At 43.0% G+C, this 14,975-nt stretch overlaps 2 protein-coding genes across 3 annotated transcripts; one reads left to right on the top strand and one right to left on the bottom strand.

Moving 5' to 3' along the window:
* The first annotated feature begins 1,999 nt into the window (after window positions 1-1,999).
* zftraf1 (zinc finger TRAF-type containing 1) lies at window positions 2,000-9,261 on the top strand. Of its 2 annotated transcripts, none has more exons than XM_062528838.1 (4): window positions 2,000-3,308; window positions 4,102-4,340; window positions 5,297-5,508; window positions 5,644-9,261. In XM_062528838.1, the coding sequence occupies exons 1-4, from the start codon at window positions 3,003-3,005 to the stop codon at window positions 6,048-6,050; spliced, it is 1,164 nt and encodes a 387-aa protein (XP_062384822.1). In that variant the 5' UTR covers window positions 2,000-3,002; the 3' UTR covers window positions 6,051-9,261. The 2 variants fall into 2 exon arrangements, with proteins under 2 accessions (XP_062384822.1, XP_062384823.1); XM_062528839.1 differs by having other exon boundaries at window positions 2,003-3,308; window positions 5,659-9,256.
* A 685-nt stretch (window positions 9,262-9,946) lies between these two features.
* On the bottom strand, window positions 9,947-14,908 carry dclk3 (doublecortin-like kinase 3). The gene is made up of 5 exons (XM_062528983.1): window positions 14,012-14,908; window positions 11,616-13,048; window positions 10,811-10,940; window positions 10,556-10,723; window positions 9,947-10,444 (listed from the first exon to the last, which is right to left on the bottom strand). Exons 1-5 carry the CDS (start codon window positions 14,073-14,075, stop codon window positions 10,026-10,028), a joined length of 2,214 nt encoding a protein of 737 aa, XP_062384967.1. The 5' UTR covers window positions 14,076-14,908; the 3' UTR covers window positions 9,947-10,025.
* Window positions 14,909-14,975: the final 67 nt, after the last annotated feature.

Raw genomic sequence — 14,975 nt, 5'->3', positions numbered from 1 at the left:
AGATCTTTGACATTCCGGTGCAGACTGTCATCAGGTCTTGCTTGTCGCTATCTCAGGTCACCAACTTGACGGCATCAACCTAGTCACGGTCCAATTTGAAAAATGGCTCGCTCCACAGTCTCAGTGAAAATGGCTCAAGATAGTGTAATAGCGAAATCTATTTGATCAACAGTGGATAAAACATTCAGACGTGTCATAGATAGATACTTCTTATTGATCCCCAAGGGGAAATTCAAGAGTCAACACATTCTATGGAAACTCTTGACATTAAAACAAATGAAGTGAAAGTAGTTTTGAAGTAATTGAGTAATGTCCCTTAAAATTTACTCAGTCTGGTTTGTGTTGATTTATCTGGTTGTCTGACACAGAAGCATTCCTGTCTTTGATATGAGCTGACATTTAGACATATTCATGAGCATGACAAATAGCTGGCTATGCAAGTAAATATTTTGAACATTATTATTGTGGTCGTAATTCAACATAACACTGCCAATGTGTTACAAAGCAAGTTGAACAGCCAGGTAATCTTAATGGATATAACCATCAAAAAACTTACAGTGATCAAGAATTAAAGTAATCTGTCTCTCAAAGAAAGCACAAAACATAAACCTGTAGCACACAATGTCGTCAATTAGGAAGAATGCAATTGCTAACCACCTGGACTGCTTGAGGGAGGCTGATGTTCAGGTGTTGAATAATACCAGTTCCAGCAGGACGGGTATTGCAACATACCATTCACCTGAAAGACCCCACCTCAAGAGTGATAAGTACATGGTTCATGACAAACCTGTGTATTTCAAAGTGGTAAAACTCCTCTAATAGAAGGCTGCAAAGCCATGGGGCTCTTCTTGGTTTACCACTTACTGAATTTACTTGAACCCAGGTTTGTCATTAACTGCAATACATCCCCTGGTTACCTAATAAGGTTGCGGGAACACTGGCTGACCAAATCATTTGGTCACATTTGCAGCAAGTTTGGACACTCTGAACTAATGTGTAATGACCGTATATGTCAGCAGAGTTTGGTTGTCAAACAATGTGTCCTCAGCTCATTTTTCACAGTAGTTATGTTGTATTTGTGTTTCTTAACTCATCTGATGTGTGCATTCATTGGGTGATGGCAATTATGACCTCCATATCTCACTTATCAATAATGTCTACAGTGGCTGTGGGGAGGAAGGGAGATAAGAAATTCTGCAACTAAAGTTTTGGAAACTGAGCAGATCGTGGCAGAGTGGCTTTGAGTAGCAGAATGGTGTGACTCATCATTCACGGTGAGGAATGTGGAGTAGACAGTGAGGCTAATTGCAGCAGCGTCTCTGAGAGGAATGAAATGAAGGATCTCTTGGATATAAGTACAATGGTGTGCTCAGTTTAGGTTATCCCCAGAAATTGAATCAAGGGATCATAATTGACCTCTAATTAATCAATGTATTACTTTTCAATTAGGCAGGTTAACTGGTATTTTGCAAGAAAGCTCATTTGATATCCCTCCCAACATACAGTAGATCACACTTTCATAGTAATATGAACATGAACAATAACATTATAACTTTCTTAATGCATTTTATACACACTTGTATGAGGTAAGATGGTTTAATCTGGCTACCTAGAATGAGCTCTCATCAGCATAGGCCTAAAAATTAAGGACATCCAAATGGTGCATATTGGTTGTGGTCAAGTCAGTGCAGTTTGACTTGTTGAAGTGATGAGCCAGTGCTGAGAGTTTGTGCTACATGATATAAAAGATTCATCCTGATCCAAGAGTTTGACTAATAATTAGCCTATGAAATACTGAATGGTTGGTATGTTTACAGAGATGTTATAGCATCTGTTTGCTATAGTATGGCGCAATTGCAATGTCCTTGTCACTGCTTAGTTCGCAGAAATGATATATGGCAGGAATTGTGGGCTGGCCAGAAATGGAATGGAAACCGTATCCAAACGGCACAAACTCGGCATGTGGCAGCTGTGTAGGTTTTGGATTGCACCCACTCTGACCCCCAAGGGCCTAACGAGAGCGACACAAACCTCCACATAAGCGCAGTTAAATCGAGAGGCTACAGGACTGGGACAAGCCAGGGACAAGCCCAGGAACAAATTGAAGAATATCCGGCATCACAAGGACAAGTAAAAACACCGTCAACATTATCAGCAAACCGTCCTGTGATTCGGTCGGTGACTCGACTGGCCAGCAGCGCTGCTGTGGATTGGATGTAAAGGAGGTCGGAATAGTCGAGGGGGAGGGGGAGAAGGAAGGTTGTAAGGTAGACTAGAAAATATATGGTAGTGAGAAACCAAACGTTCCTGTGCAAACACCGCATAACAGGGTATTGAGTCAGGCACGCTAGACGTCGTGAAGTATCGGTAAGGTTCCGAAGACTAAGGGGAATCATAAAAGCGAGGTGTCGAGTTGTTGAGCTGCAGATTCTGTGCTGTCACAGTGGGGTACGGTGTTGACAGAATCAAGCTGATCCATCAGTTGTCGTTTGTTTTGTTCTTGCAGCTAGCTAGCTAACGTTAGCAACGGGGACCTTTATAGTTAATATAGGTAGCTGCAGCTAGTGTTTTGAGAAGTGTTTTGCTACTACCGTTAGCTATTTATAACCACTCGCCCGAACCTGACCTCTTAAGTTTTTTAAGGTAAATGTTAACATCAGACTGATGCAATCGAGCTGTTAGTCAAAGTTTACATACTTCTCGCCCTGGTCCGCACGAACGCTTTTCACTGATGTCAACAACGGTACGCAGTTGTTTCAGTGTTACTAAACCGATCTGTGAATTTCGCCAGGTCTGACCTCTGGTCTGTTGGCTAGCCATCTTCTAGCTGAACCATTAGCTAACTAGCAAGCTAGCGAGTTTGTTAGTTAGCAAACTATCTGCTTGTACATTACAGTTAACAGCTGATTTCGCAGAGAGCCATCACAGTGAACTTTATCTGCGGCTGTAGGTTATCTTAACCTGACACCCCAGGAGACACTCGGGAAAAGTAAGCTCCACCTATGGCTTCGTTAGAGGACCGTGGGGATATGGGGGTTGCGGCTGCTTCGGGTTCCTCCGGTGGGGGGCACGTAGCCGGGGCCATGGGAGGAGGCCTGGAGGCCGGACCAGGGGGCGCTGGACTGCCAGGGATTCAAGAGGAGCCAGGGCTGCGAAGAGAGGCCTCCAGTACCGACACCGACCCAGAGGTACCCCGGAAGAAGCGCATTCGGCTGCAGGAAGGCGAATCTGGAAAGCTCGAGGAGCGGTTGTACTCAGTGCTCTGTTGCACTGTATGCCTAGACCTGCCAAAGGCATCGGTCTATCAGGTAAACCAAACTTTCTCAAGTAGCTTGGGAACGCTAGCTTATCTGCTATGCTATGAAATGTGTCAGCTAACGTCTGTCCCATATCTGAGTAGTAGGCTAGTCTCAGATAACTTGTCTAGGCTATGTCCAAACATGTATTTGTCTGGTCAAGAAGATTATGATCTAGGACACTAGAGGTTCAAAAAGGTTGTCGGGACAGTAGATGGGATGAATACATAAGTAGCCTACCCTAAACACCGTTGGGTTTTGGAATGTGTCGACTCCTCTAATTGCCAGGAATTGTAATGATATGGTGATTTAAAGAGCAGCTCGTGTTCTCTATCGTTTTTAAAGAAGACCTAAACATTTACATTTGTACATTAAATACTGACATGATTGCTGATATATTTTCTTAAAATGGTTCAAAAAGTTGATGGGGTGATTTAAAGAGCAATCTGTGTTTTCTCATGTAGAAGACCTATAAATGAACATTTGGATACATTTACTGACATGATTGCTGAACCATTTTGAGAAGATATGGGATGGACGTTAGCTGTCAACAAACATAAAGGCTATTTGGATTAATAAAAAGTGAGCTATTCACAATTGAATTATTCTCATCACTGTATCTGGTTGGAGTAGCCCTTTGCCCTCTGGTTAACTGAATATCTATTATATTTAAAGTTAAACTGATGTGATTTTTGTTGTTTAGTGTAGTTCAATCCATTCAATCGCTCTCTCCCTGTGTGTGTGTGTGTGTGTGTGTGTGTGTGTGTGTGTGTGTGTGTGTGTGTGCGCATGTGCATGCGTGCAGTGTACGAATGGGCATTTGATGTGTGCAGGTTGTTTTATTCACCTGCTTGCTGATGCACGTCTGAAGGAGGAGCAGGCTACCTGCCCTAACTGCCGCTGTGAGATCAGCAAGAGCCTGTGCTGCCGGAACCTGGCCGTTGAGAAGGCCGTCAGCGAGCTGCCCACAGACTGCTCCTTTTGCCTAAAGCAGTTTCCTCGCTCCAGCCTAGAGCGCCACCAAAATGAGGAATGCCAGGACAGGTCCTTACCCCTCAGAATGTACACAAATACACATTTGTTCAGAAGCGGGAATTCCTCTATTTATATGCTGGAAGATACAAAATGGCTTAATTTGTATACATATTGGCAACAAAATAATCAGTATTACTTATATTCCTATATTTACATATACAGTCAACTATTTTTCGTAGACATTTGTCAGCCAAGTTGCATTGATTTCTGTGTTTTATTTTCAGAAAACCTTTCCTGAAGTTTTTCCAGGGCCATTTTTATGAATTGGCACACACCTCATGTCTTTCATGGGTAGCACTTGTTTTTCTACATATAAGACTTGCCAGTAAAAAAAAAAAAAAACATGATACATATTCTCACTGTAGTTTATGTTCGAAAAATATTTTCACACTGTCCCTAGCTGCAATTTTTGGAAGGTTGGAAGATCTTCCTGACGCAGTAGTTGGGACATAACAGACTTGGTACATAAAGGATCATGAATCAAGTCTGTTTGCCCCATCTTTAATCTTGGACATAATCAAAAGGGAAAAATGATTTAGATGACTTATACATCAATGTAATTGGCAAACCAACTGTTTCTAACATGATTACCCAAATTTAGACATACAAATGTTTCGCAAATTGGTAATTGTGTGTTGTCGTTTTTTTAGGCCTAAGTACGTCTTGTTAGGACTAAGGTTTGTGCATTTGCATATCATGCATTTATCACTGGAAGTAGACTTCATACAGTATGTTGTGGTATAACATATAGGGGCATTCATTTTAAAATATGGGAGATATTCAGAGGCAGAACTGTTGATTATTCTGACATGGTTTAGCTAAATCTGTGTGAAGGAACAAGATCAGTTTACTCTACTTCCATTCAGACTACTGACAAAGTTGTTCCCCAAGCTTGCAGACATGCGCATGAACACAAAACGTCATGTGTAACATTGGCCGATGTGGTTTTTTGACTTGTTTTGTAGAGTGACACGTTGTAAGTATGTCAGGATTGGCTGCCCTTGGCAAGGGCCCTTCCATGAGCTGCCAGCCCACGAGGCGGCATGTTGCCACCCAAGCAAGAGTGGGCAAGAGTTGATGGGCATCTTGAGTGACATGGACCAGCAGCATCGTCGGGAGCTCACGCTGTACAGTTCCATCTTCAATCTACTCTGTTTTGAGAAGATCGGCTTTACAGGTATGGACTCTCACACAATATCATCATTATTATGTCTACCACCATTATGTTCACACTACAATCTTTGAATCAATGGAGACAACACAATGCCTCCAACTTACTTATAATCGCCTGTTTTGACTGAACATCTCATAGCTATTTTGCTTCCAGAGGTGCAGTTTCGGCCATATCGCACGGATGATTTCATCACGCGTCTATATTACGAGACGCCGCGATTCACCGTGCTCAATCAGACGTGGGTGCTGAAGGCCCGGGTCAACGACTCGGAGCGCAACCCCAACCTGTCCTGCAAGCGCACGCTCTCCTTCCAGCTGATCCTCAAGAGCAAGGTCAACGCTACGCTGGAGTGCCACTTCCTGCTGCTGAAGGGGCCCTACGACGACGTGAAGATCCAGCCCGTCATCCAGCACCACGTCTTCTCCAACGACGCCAACGAGACTGAATACGCCCCCCTGCCGATCACCGACTCGGTGGAGTGCAACAAGCTGCTGGCCGCCAAGAACATCAACCTGCGTCTTTTTATCTTCCAGATCCAGAAATGAGAACGGGACGTATGGGCCGAAGGGATGTAGAGGAGAGGAGAGGAGAGGGTAAGAAAGGACAGGAGAGAAGTACCACTGAAACACAGATACCTCTGTATGAGTGAGAAGACAAGGAGAGCAAGACAGAAGGAAGCCAAGGGTTTGGTATTGCTGCAGCTAGGTCAACCAGTCACATTGACGTGTGTGTGTGTGTGTGTACTCAAGTACATGTGTGTATGAAGTGTGATTATGTCCCAAGCTTTAACCATGGCTTTAATCCTAGTGTGTGTGTGTGTGTGTGTGTGTGTGTGTGTCTGGTTGCGTGCGTGCGTGTGTGTGCGCGTGTGTGTGTATGTGTGTGTGAATATGTATGAATGAATGTATGTGTGTGTGTGTCAGGATGGTGTCGTTTTTTCCAGTTGGGAGTGGGGTCAGTGATTCCATCTGGTTGTTTTTATTTAAAATGTGTGTGTGTGTGTGTGTGTGTGTGTGCGCGCATGTGAGTCCTAGTAGTAGTGTTTGCAGACAACTGAGTGCTGGGATGGGTCATTGTCCCTGTAAGCTAATTTTGATTTGAGTTCTTTTAACTATAGTGTGTGAGGACCTTTTTACTTGACTTTGATTTGTAGGGGTCCAAGCAGTGCAGCTGCCAGAGGCCTGTTCGAGGAGTGCTCTTTTTTTTAAAAATTATATTTTAACGCTTTATTCAGTCTCAGCAAAAAAAAAAAGTAAGACCTAAGAGACACACTAGCATGTGAAAACCTACCCAGTGGACCGTATTAGGCACATGCAGTGACCGATACGTGTATTTAATCATATCTAGGGTAGGTTAATGCTGCCTGGCCACATTCACAGCATTTGTGCGATTTTTCACTGTGGTCTGCAAATTGTATATCAGGATCTGTTACCACCCATTAGTTTTGTGAATGGGCATTGACTTCAAATCGAAGTAAATCCAATCAGTGAGACAGCTGCTGATCCAATTACTGCACGATACAAAATGTTTTCGATTTCACTATAGTCACATAAAAGGTTTTCAGTTTCACTATAGTCACATTTGGTTGTTGTGAACCTCCTGAAATTGTCTGACAAGCCCCATCGAATTTGGTGGCGATTATCTTTCACCAATGGCAATGAAGTTGTTAAGATTCATATGATAGGTCAAACAAAAAGCAAAGGTACTGCTTTTTGAGGGTGAGTGTGTCAATAAATATAGCTATATACTGTGAATGTGATGTTGAGATTTCATGGCAGGTTTTCTCCGTCAATTTCTGCAAAGTTTCAAATTTTCCCCCATCTTTAATCCACTGAAAGACTTCAAATTGTCCCCGTGGAATATTACATGACATATGCAGTGAGTTTTTTTGTGACTCCAGCTAGACTGCTTGGACCCTGTATATTGCTACTTGCAGCCCCCACCCCCCCAGGTTCTAGGTGTGTTCGATTGTGTATGTGAGTATCTTTATGACTTGGGGGTTTGACTCCAGCAACACATCTCCAACATCTTCAGACTCGATCTGTATGCTCTTTAAAGACCGAGCCTTGACAGATTGTATTCCTGTGATCAAAGGCCCTGTGTGTAGCCCTGTCATGAAAAAAAAGGGATTGACGGTGATTAGCGTAGGTACATTTAAAGGAGGTGTTACAGTCGGTTGTGTGTTTAAAGCAGGAATAGGAAGAGCAAAAAAAAAAAAATACTTATGGGCCCATTCATAACACATTCACTTACGCTTTGAATTTAGATGTGGTGTTTTGATGCACAAGGCGGACACAGTGAGTCATGGTTTAGCCTGTGAACTCTGGACTTGGAAACCTCTTCAGAAGCCAGCCCTCAGCAGACAAGACTTTACTTGAATTTCATCTGAGAAACAATGTGTAGAGACTGTAATTAGTCTGTTAGGATATAGTTTGTGCTTATAACTCTTCTTTTGCCAACCAATCTCATGCAGTCTGGCTGTACATGTGCCTTTCTATTAAAACTAATCTCAACTAAATATTGTGTGTCAATGTTTGTTAGTGATGGTGAAGCTGCTAAAACTGCTCAAAGAAGTACAGATATCAAAGTGAATTTGGTTTGAACAAGAAACTATACTGGAATCCTGATTCCTGACTGATGAAACATTGACACAAATGTACAAAACAACATAAGGTAGCCTATAGGGTGACCTTTGTTACAGGGGATCCAAGGTATTATAATTAGCGTTTGCTCATGCCCACAGAAATGCACAATTATGATGTTTTCAGTCAAACTGAGGATCCAGTTGCAAAATAATTCTAAATTCTTGGAAGTAGGGTAACTGGGCTGCAGAAACATCATCTGTACCAACTCTGCTGCCACTTAAAACAATAGTCCACCATGGCCTGTGGAATATGTAATGGCTTGAAATGGTCATCAATGGAATTAAAAAGGTCAAGTTCACTACTGAATCTGACTCTGATGATTATAAGCCCACAGGAAATCACTTTGGGAGTGTGGTTTATTTTACTTGACTTCATGTTATGTTTTAAAAGCAGACAATTGCAAAGAAACAAAGTTGAACTTGATATTGTTGAAAAAAGTTCAATCAACATTGGCAATATTGTGAAATGCATTCAAGTATATAAATCCTGCATGTTCTCTGTCCTACTGGTTTCATACCAGTAGTGAGTAAGCCTGGCTTCAGAAAGTAAAAGGTCCATTATTAAGCATATTCGATTTCATGCAGCGTTGCACGGATCTGGCTTGACATGATGCATGCTAGGTTGAACACAATGCATGCTGCTTAGAAATGTTGTCCCTCTTCCTTCGGCATAGAAGGAAGGCATCAGGATGTCACCATGTCACATGACCTTATAACCTTGCTGGAGCAGGGCGCCTGCTACAGTCAGCTTGTGCATTTGCTCAACACGAAATAGAGCTTGTCCTCACAACGTCAAAATATCTCCCTCATTGGCTGGAGTCTCCGTCCTATGACAACAATGAAATATGTTTCCCATAGTACTTCCTTAAGCTAGAATACACAAATATTTCCAGAAAATTAAGGGATACCTTCTTTTGTGTGATTTCTGTAACAGTGGTACTAAAAACGTATTCTGTTATTTTATGCAGTTGTGCAGATCAATGACCCAAATGTACAGAAACACTGACTTTATGTGCTACAATGCTGACCTGTTGAATGTATGGCAACAATGGTGTATTAAAACAACATCATAATATTTTTTTGTCAGTTATCATGTTAATTTTGATGGATAGAAAGGGGATTTAATACAAACCCTAAGAGGAGTCATTGCAATAATTATTTGAATGTTGAAGATGTGCAGGTTTTATTAAACTGCACTCATTTTATAAAATTGTAAATAACATTACTAGATTGTGCGCTTATTCATTTTTTTTACAACATTTTGCAAAATTGTGTGTTCATTTTTACTAGATTGTGCGCTCATTTTAGTAAATGATGTGGTTGTTTTACTGCTTTTACTAAATGTTGCGTTCAAATGATGGCACAATTTAGCTAAATGAGTGCACACTTAAGTACAATGAGAACACAATTTAGTAAAACCTAATTGATCCAGCCGCCATATTTGATTTTGTCATAATTTGACATGAAACTTGAATGCTCACAGCCATGTGTAACAACATTTAGTTTCCATGGTAACTTTGACTTGCCCCCTTCATTGCTGCTTTCTCTAGGTTTGATCCATTATTTAAAGACAGTACGAACTTGCCTGATTTTGGATTTATTTGTTTATGCAATTAGCTACCTTCAAAATTCAGCAAAATATTTTTATTTACACAGAACAAAATGTACTTCCTGAAATGACCATAATTCCTGAAAATTGACATGGATAGTTGTCGTGTTCCCCCCCCCCCCCCCCCTTTTTTTCCAGTTTTTTTTATTTTTGCAACCTTGTTAATAGAAGCATCCAGTAACAAAAATAGTTTCAGAACAGTAACTACTATTCATGCAGCAGAAACATCTGCAGTCCATGTCTTGTTTTGCTCACATCTCAAATCTGTTATGTCCCTTTTGACTTCAGATCTCCACTCGTCTCTGAGTTGGTTTCGTTGTTTTCGTCTAGTCTACATACTGAGTCAAGCTTGTTTTCCTGGTCCACACTGGCCCCTCTCGTCCGCACAGCTCTGTCCTCATCTTCTGACAACTTGTCACTGCTGGTGTGGTGTACAATAGCCTCTTTTGTCTTTGCCGATCTGATGTAGTCTCTGTGTGCTGTGTGGATCTGTGGAAGTCTATAGTCCAGAGAAGTCGGTGGAGGACTGGTGTCTGTGGTTGCCATTTGTGGCCTCTGTTGCGTGTGGTGATTTATCCCATGACTTCTCCCACGACTCTTGACCCAGCTGTGCTGCAAAGCCTGTTGTGCTGTCAGACGACCTTTTGGGTCCACCTGAAGTAGACCTCGAATCAAGTCCTTAACACCTACACACAGATGATAAAGACCATTTAAGTAAAACTGCTTATATGGAATAACGCTAACATGGGTGTAGCATAATTATGTTTTTTTTTCTTTTTTTGTGAGACTGTCCTTACCCTCGGAGATCTTGTCCCAGTACGGGGACAGGAAGTGGAGGTCCCCATCACGGATGAGCTTAAAGAGCTCCACCTGATTGCGTTCTGTACTGCGAAAAGGAGGGAATCCACATAGCAGGATGTACAGAATCACTCCCATCGCCCACACGTCCACTGCTACTCCATAGCCTGTACACACAGACAGACACACATTTGATCACGCAAGGTGCAGATTCCCTCTAACTGGGAAATGTGGCGGTCATGTAAACTCCATACCTGCCTCTGCCAGTATCTCTGGAGCAACGTATGTGGGAGTTCCACAAACTGTATAGAGAGGCTCCGTAACCACCAGAGCCAACCCAAAATCAGCCAACTTCAGAGTGACAGCGTCGTCGTGACGATGGACCTGGCCAGAAATGAGACAACCACAGTTGCAAAAACAATCAAATAAAATCATCTCTACAGTAATTTCCTGCATATAAGCCGCATTGTGTATAAACCGCAGGACAGTGTTTTATGCAAGTTAAAAGAAACAAAACCATATTGATACCATATTAACTGTCCCCCATGTATTAACCTCATAGCTGAAGAATTTTGCAAAATCAGTGTATAAGCCGCGGCTAATAGTCGGGAAATTACGGTTTCTGCTGTAGAGACACTCCATCTTTGACCTGAGGTATGTTCATAGACCAGTAGCATCTCTTACTGAACAGCTTGAACCAGTATGAGCCAGATTTACTCATTATTGCTAACTTATCACTAAGAGACTGTGAAACAGGCACTGCACTGATTAACACCTTTGATTAATACACTCTGATTTGGAACACTTCCTCCGGCAAATTGGAACATTTCACAAAGTAGTGAAGATGCTGACGCAAGGCAGCATTAGAAATGTCCTCGTACCCTCTTGCCATTACCATTAATGTTGTTTTGCCTCTTTTCAAAAGCACTTTGGGTCTGCAGATCATTAGAAATATTGTATTTCTATGAATGAAATATGTATTACTTTGGCTGTAAATGTAAAAAAAAATACTAAATTGAGAAACCCCCTCTGTGCTTTTAACTGTATGTGTGTGTTTACCAGCAGGTTTTCTGGCTTGATGTCTCTGTGCACAATGCTCCTGCTGTGAATGAACTGGAGGGCATCACTGATGTCCTTGAGCATGCCAGCTGCACAGACCTCACTGAATTTCACACTGGTCACTATGGCATCGAACAGGTCGCCCTCAGAGGCCAGTTCCATGATCAAGTAGACGTGGGTGTTCGTGTGGTGGCAGCGAAGCAAATGCACTACCCGTGGGTGCCTCAGGCTGGCCAATAGGGAGACCTCGTTGTGGATCATGTGGTCGCGGCCCTGCAGCTTGGCTTTGTCCACCACTTTCATGGCCCAGGTGTGTCCTGTCCGACGCTCCACACACACGCGCACCACCGCAAAGTTCCCGTCGCCCACCACCCGTCCGACGTCGTAACAACGCTCGATGTCCGCCTGTGTGACCTCTGCTCCGTCTGGTAGCTCAGCCACGTCCTGCTCAGCCTGCCTGGCTGCTTCCTGTGAGAGCACTTCCTGTGATTTCATTATCTGTGCCGATCCAGGCCCATTTGACTGCATGGGGACAGATCTGTTATCCTGAGCGGTAGCCACATCTGGGAGTAAACCTGATGGTGTGTGTGTGTGTTTGTTTCCTGTACGCTTGCAGCACTGTGTTCTCTGGTCACCCTGCCGCCCAGGCAACGTGTGGGAGTGTGGCTTGAGGTAGGACTCCTCCATCTTGTCTTTTCTCCTCCTCAACTTTCTCTCCCTGTCTCTCTTGTGCTCTTCCTCTAAATGTCTTTCCTTGTGCTCCCGTCGCTCCCTGATGGGTTGGAGGTTGTTGGCGGATGGTTTGATTGTCTGAATGCTGCTCGGGGAGCTGTCTGCTTTTTCGCTGTCATCATGGAAGCCACTATCAGCCTTGCTGGCTTTGGGCCTCATGGTCCTCTGCCACCGTTTCACCAGCTCATTGCAGTACTCCTGGCAACCCGGGTAGAGTTCCTCCAGCACCATCTGCAGGCTGGTGAGAGAGGGGCGCGTCCGCCCCAGTGCCAAAAACGCGTTGTCTACTTGAAAAAACTGGGAAAGGCTACCGATGGTCTGTCCGGCCGGGGTGAACAGGTGCCGCACGCGATCGTTATGCCAGGACGGGTATCCCAAAGCCTCGGACACATCGCTCACCAGCTGCTCAAACGACACCACAGCCCGGCGATTAAGAAGCAGTGAGATCTTCCTGATGGCGCCATCCTCATTAGGCTTGATGATGGTTACTAGGTGGGGGCGCACTGGAGAGCCTTCAGCATGCCTTGTGTGGAAACCCTTTGGCCTGCCTGCACACCCACCAGGCCTAGTGTGCTGTCCATGGTGGCTCCTGACCTTGTTGGCACACCCCCCTATTACAGATGGGGCCAAAGGTGTGAGCAACACACACTTAGTTTGGGCGTGAGCTCCACCTTTGTCAGGACAGTTTTGAGTTAGGCCACCTGTAAACACATATAAAACAAATATAAAATAGAGAAAAGTTGGCCTATGTTATATCTAACACACAAGTGGAAAGGCACAAACACATGCCTACACACAAAGCACTCTGTTTGTTAAATAATTCAGTGCCACTGCACTTGGAGAAACTGCTCTCCAGTAACAGTTGTAGCCAGGCACTGCGAAAGAGTCAAATCTCATCCGATCGTATGGTCTTACACATTCACACAAACAAGTCATTATTTATTGAGTTTACGAAGCACCGTCAAAGACCCCAGTTTTTCAGATAAACAGGCATGTGCTGGAGGAGGTTCCCAAAACTTTTCAGCCCGCGACCTCCAAAATAACGGCGCCAGTGACTTGACCTCCACTATCCCCGGAGGCTTGCGCACACTCTAATGTCGAAACACAAGCATAGGCTAAAACAAAAGATTATACCAGCCAACAACCATAATATTTCATTTTAATAATTTTAATAATTTAAAATAATCACAAATGCGTTCAAATTCGGTAAACAGCGAATGTTTGTGGTGGACATGTTTTCTCTAAACAGTAGGCCTAAATTGGAAAGGATTTGGTGTCCACATTCTATTGTAATGGCAATTGCATTATTATCTTCGTCAAGCTCACGTCCAGCTCCACTGAATGTCCTCAGATGTAGACTGATCGCGATTTTGCAAACGTTCGCCAAAAACTCAAGCCAACTTTTGCAAACGTTCCCCTATGTTGCGAACTTAAACGCACCTCACAGTAATTGACAAAGAACATGGGTTGTATAGTCTACTATTTTGATCGTTGATTACAATTATGGTTAAACTATTTCTAGTTCTAGTTTCTTTTTTTAATTCCGAAAATCATCTCACGACTCCCACTTTGGGGACAACTGGACTAGCGCACGTTGACTGAAAACACAACTAAACAAATAGCCTAGCCAAAATGATGTCAATTGATCGGAAAACAGAACTCACTACATGGATGGCGCGCAGTGTGTCCTGCGAGGCGATGGTTCCACAAAGGCATCATTTCCACCATTGGATCAGTTACCGCTTCATTCGGACCATCCCATTATCAACTTTATCACCGTTCTAACATTTGAAATATATGTCAAGTGATGCAGCAAAAGTTAAGTCTGACACGTCTGCGCCTTCTGAGTTGATGGAGTGCGTGAATGCGTAGCCCAAGCCTAGGCTACACCTGTTGAATAACGGGGTACCGGATGTCACATCCTGCTTCGTATCGCCCTGGTTACGACCCCCTCCCCCAAACACAGAAATACTTTTGGAGGTTGTAATGAAAAGGAATAAGTAGCCAAGGCATGAACTGTTGGTGGTGGTATGGTCTGAGACGTCAATATGCAATTTGGACTCATGACGTTCTCAAATTAAATCAGGACATTCCATCATTGAATGACCACCATGTCAATCCAGTTTTTAGGCTACTATAGAATGTGCAGTCTCAGTAGGACTACTTGCAACATGGTCCTTCAGGAATAGGCATAGGCCTAACCCAAAATAAAAATAAAAATGTTGTAGTGGCAGACCATGGCAAAAGTGGGAAATGTGCATTTCCAAAAGCCTATGACTTGTGCACTGTGAAAACAATGCTTCTTTAGAAATAAAATATTTTTCTTTTAGACTGTCTCCAATATGCATGTCATTTCTCATAATTGAACTATGTGTAGGCTATTGTTTGGAGATACGTAGGCTAAGTACAGTGAGGCAGATTTCCCATTTCACATGTTCACTATATGTTACAAAACATATTGAGCAAACTATTTTAATAGCAACTTTTTCAACACTGTTTCCATTCACTCTTCATTTTATCTTCAAGAGAATCTCTTCCAGAAAACAATACTAAACTGATTATATGCATGCCACTGGTTTAACGGACACATTGTGGTCCAGACATGATATTTGATGAATGCCTTGCAGT

This window comes from Sardina pilchardus, chromosome 24, assembly GCF_963854185.1.
Source record: "Sardina pilchardus chromosome 24, fSarPil1.1, whole genome shotgun sequence".
In the NCBI taxonomy this organism is placed as follows: domain Eukaryota; kingdom Metazoa; phylum Chordata; class Actinopteri; order Clupeiformes; family Clupeidae; genus Sardina; species Sardina pilchardus.
This window is presented reverse-complemented; position numbering and strand designations above follow the sequence as displayed.

Bases quoted from the DNA above. Each gene is read 5' to 3' on its own strand.
- zftraf1 (XM_062528838.1), top strand. From the start codon at position 3,003: ATGGCTTCGTTAGAGGACCGTGGGGATATGGGGGTTGCGGCTGCTTCG. The intron at 4,341-5,296 runs GTCCTTACCCCT...CTTGTTTTGTAG, and splicing joins AATGAGGAATGCCAGGACAG to AGTGACACGTTGTAAGTATG. The intron at 5,509-5,643 runs GTATGGACTCTC...AACATCTCATAG, and splicing joins TGAGAAGATCGGCTTTACAG to CTATTTTGCTTCCAGAGGTG.
- dclk3 (XM_062528983.1), bottom strand. From the start codon at position 14,075: ATGGTGGAAATGATGCCTTTGTGGAACCATCGCCTCGCAGGACACACT. The intron at 10,941-11,615 runs GTAAACACACAC...ATTTCTGGCCAG, and splicing joins TCAAGCCAGAAAACCTGCTG to GTCCATCGTCACGACGACGC. The intron at 10,445-10,555 runs GTAAGGACAGTC...ATCTGTGTGTAG, and splicing joins CTGGGACAAGATCTCCGAGG to GTGTTAAGGACTTGATTCGA.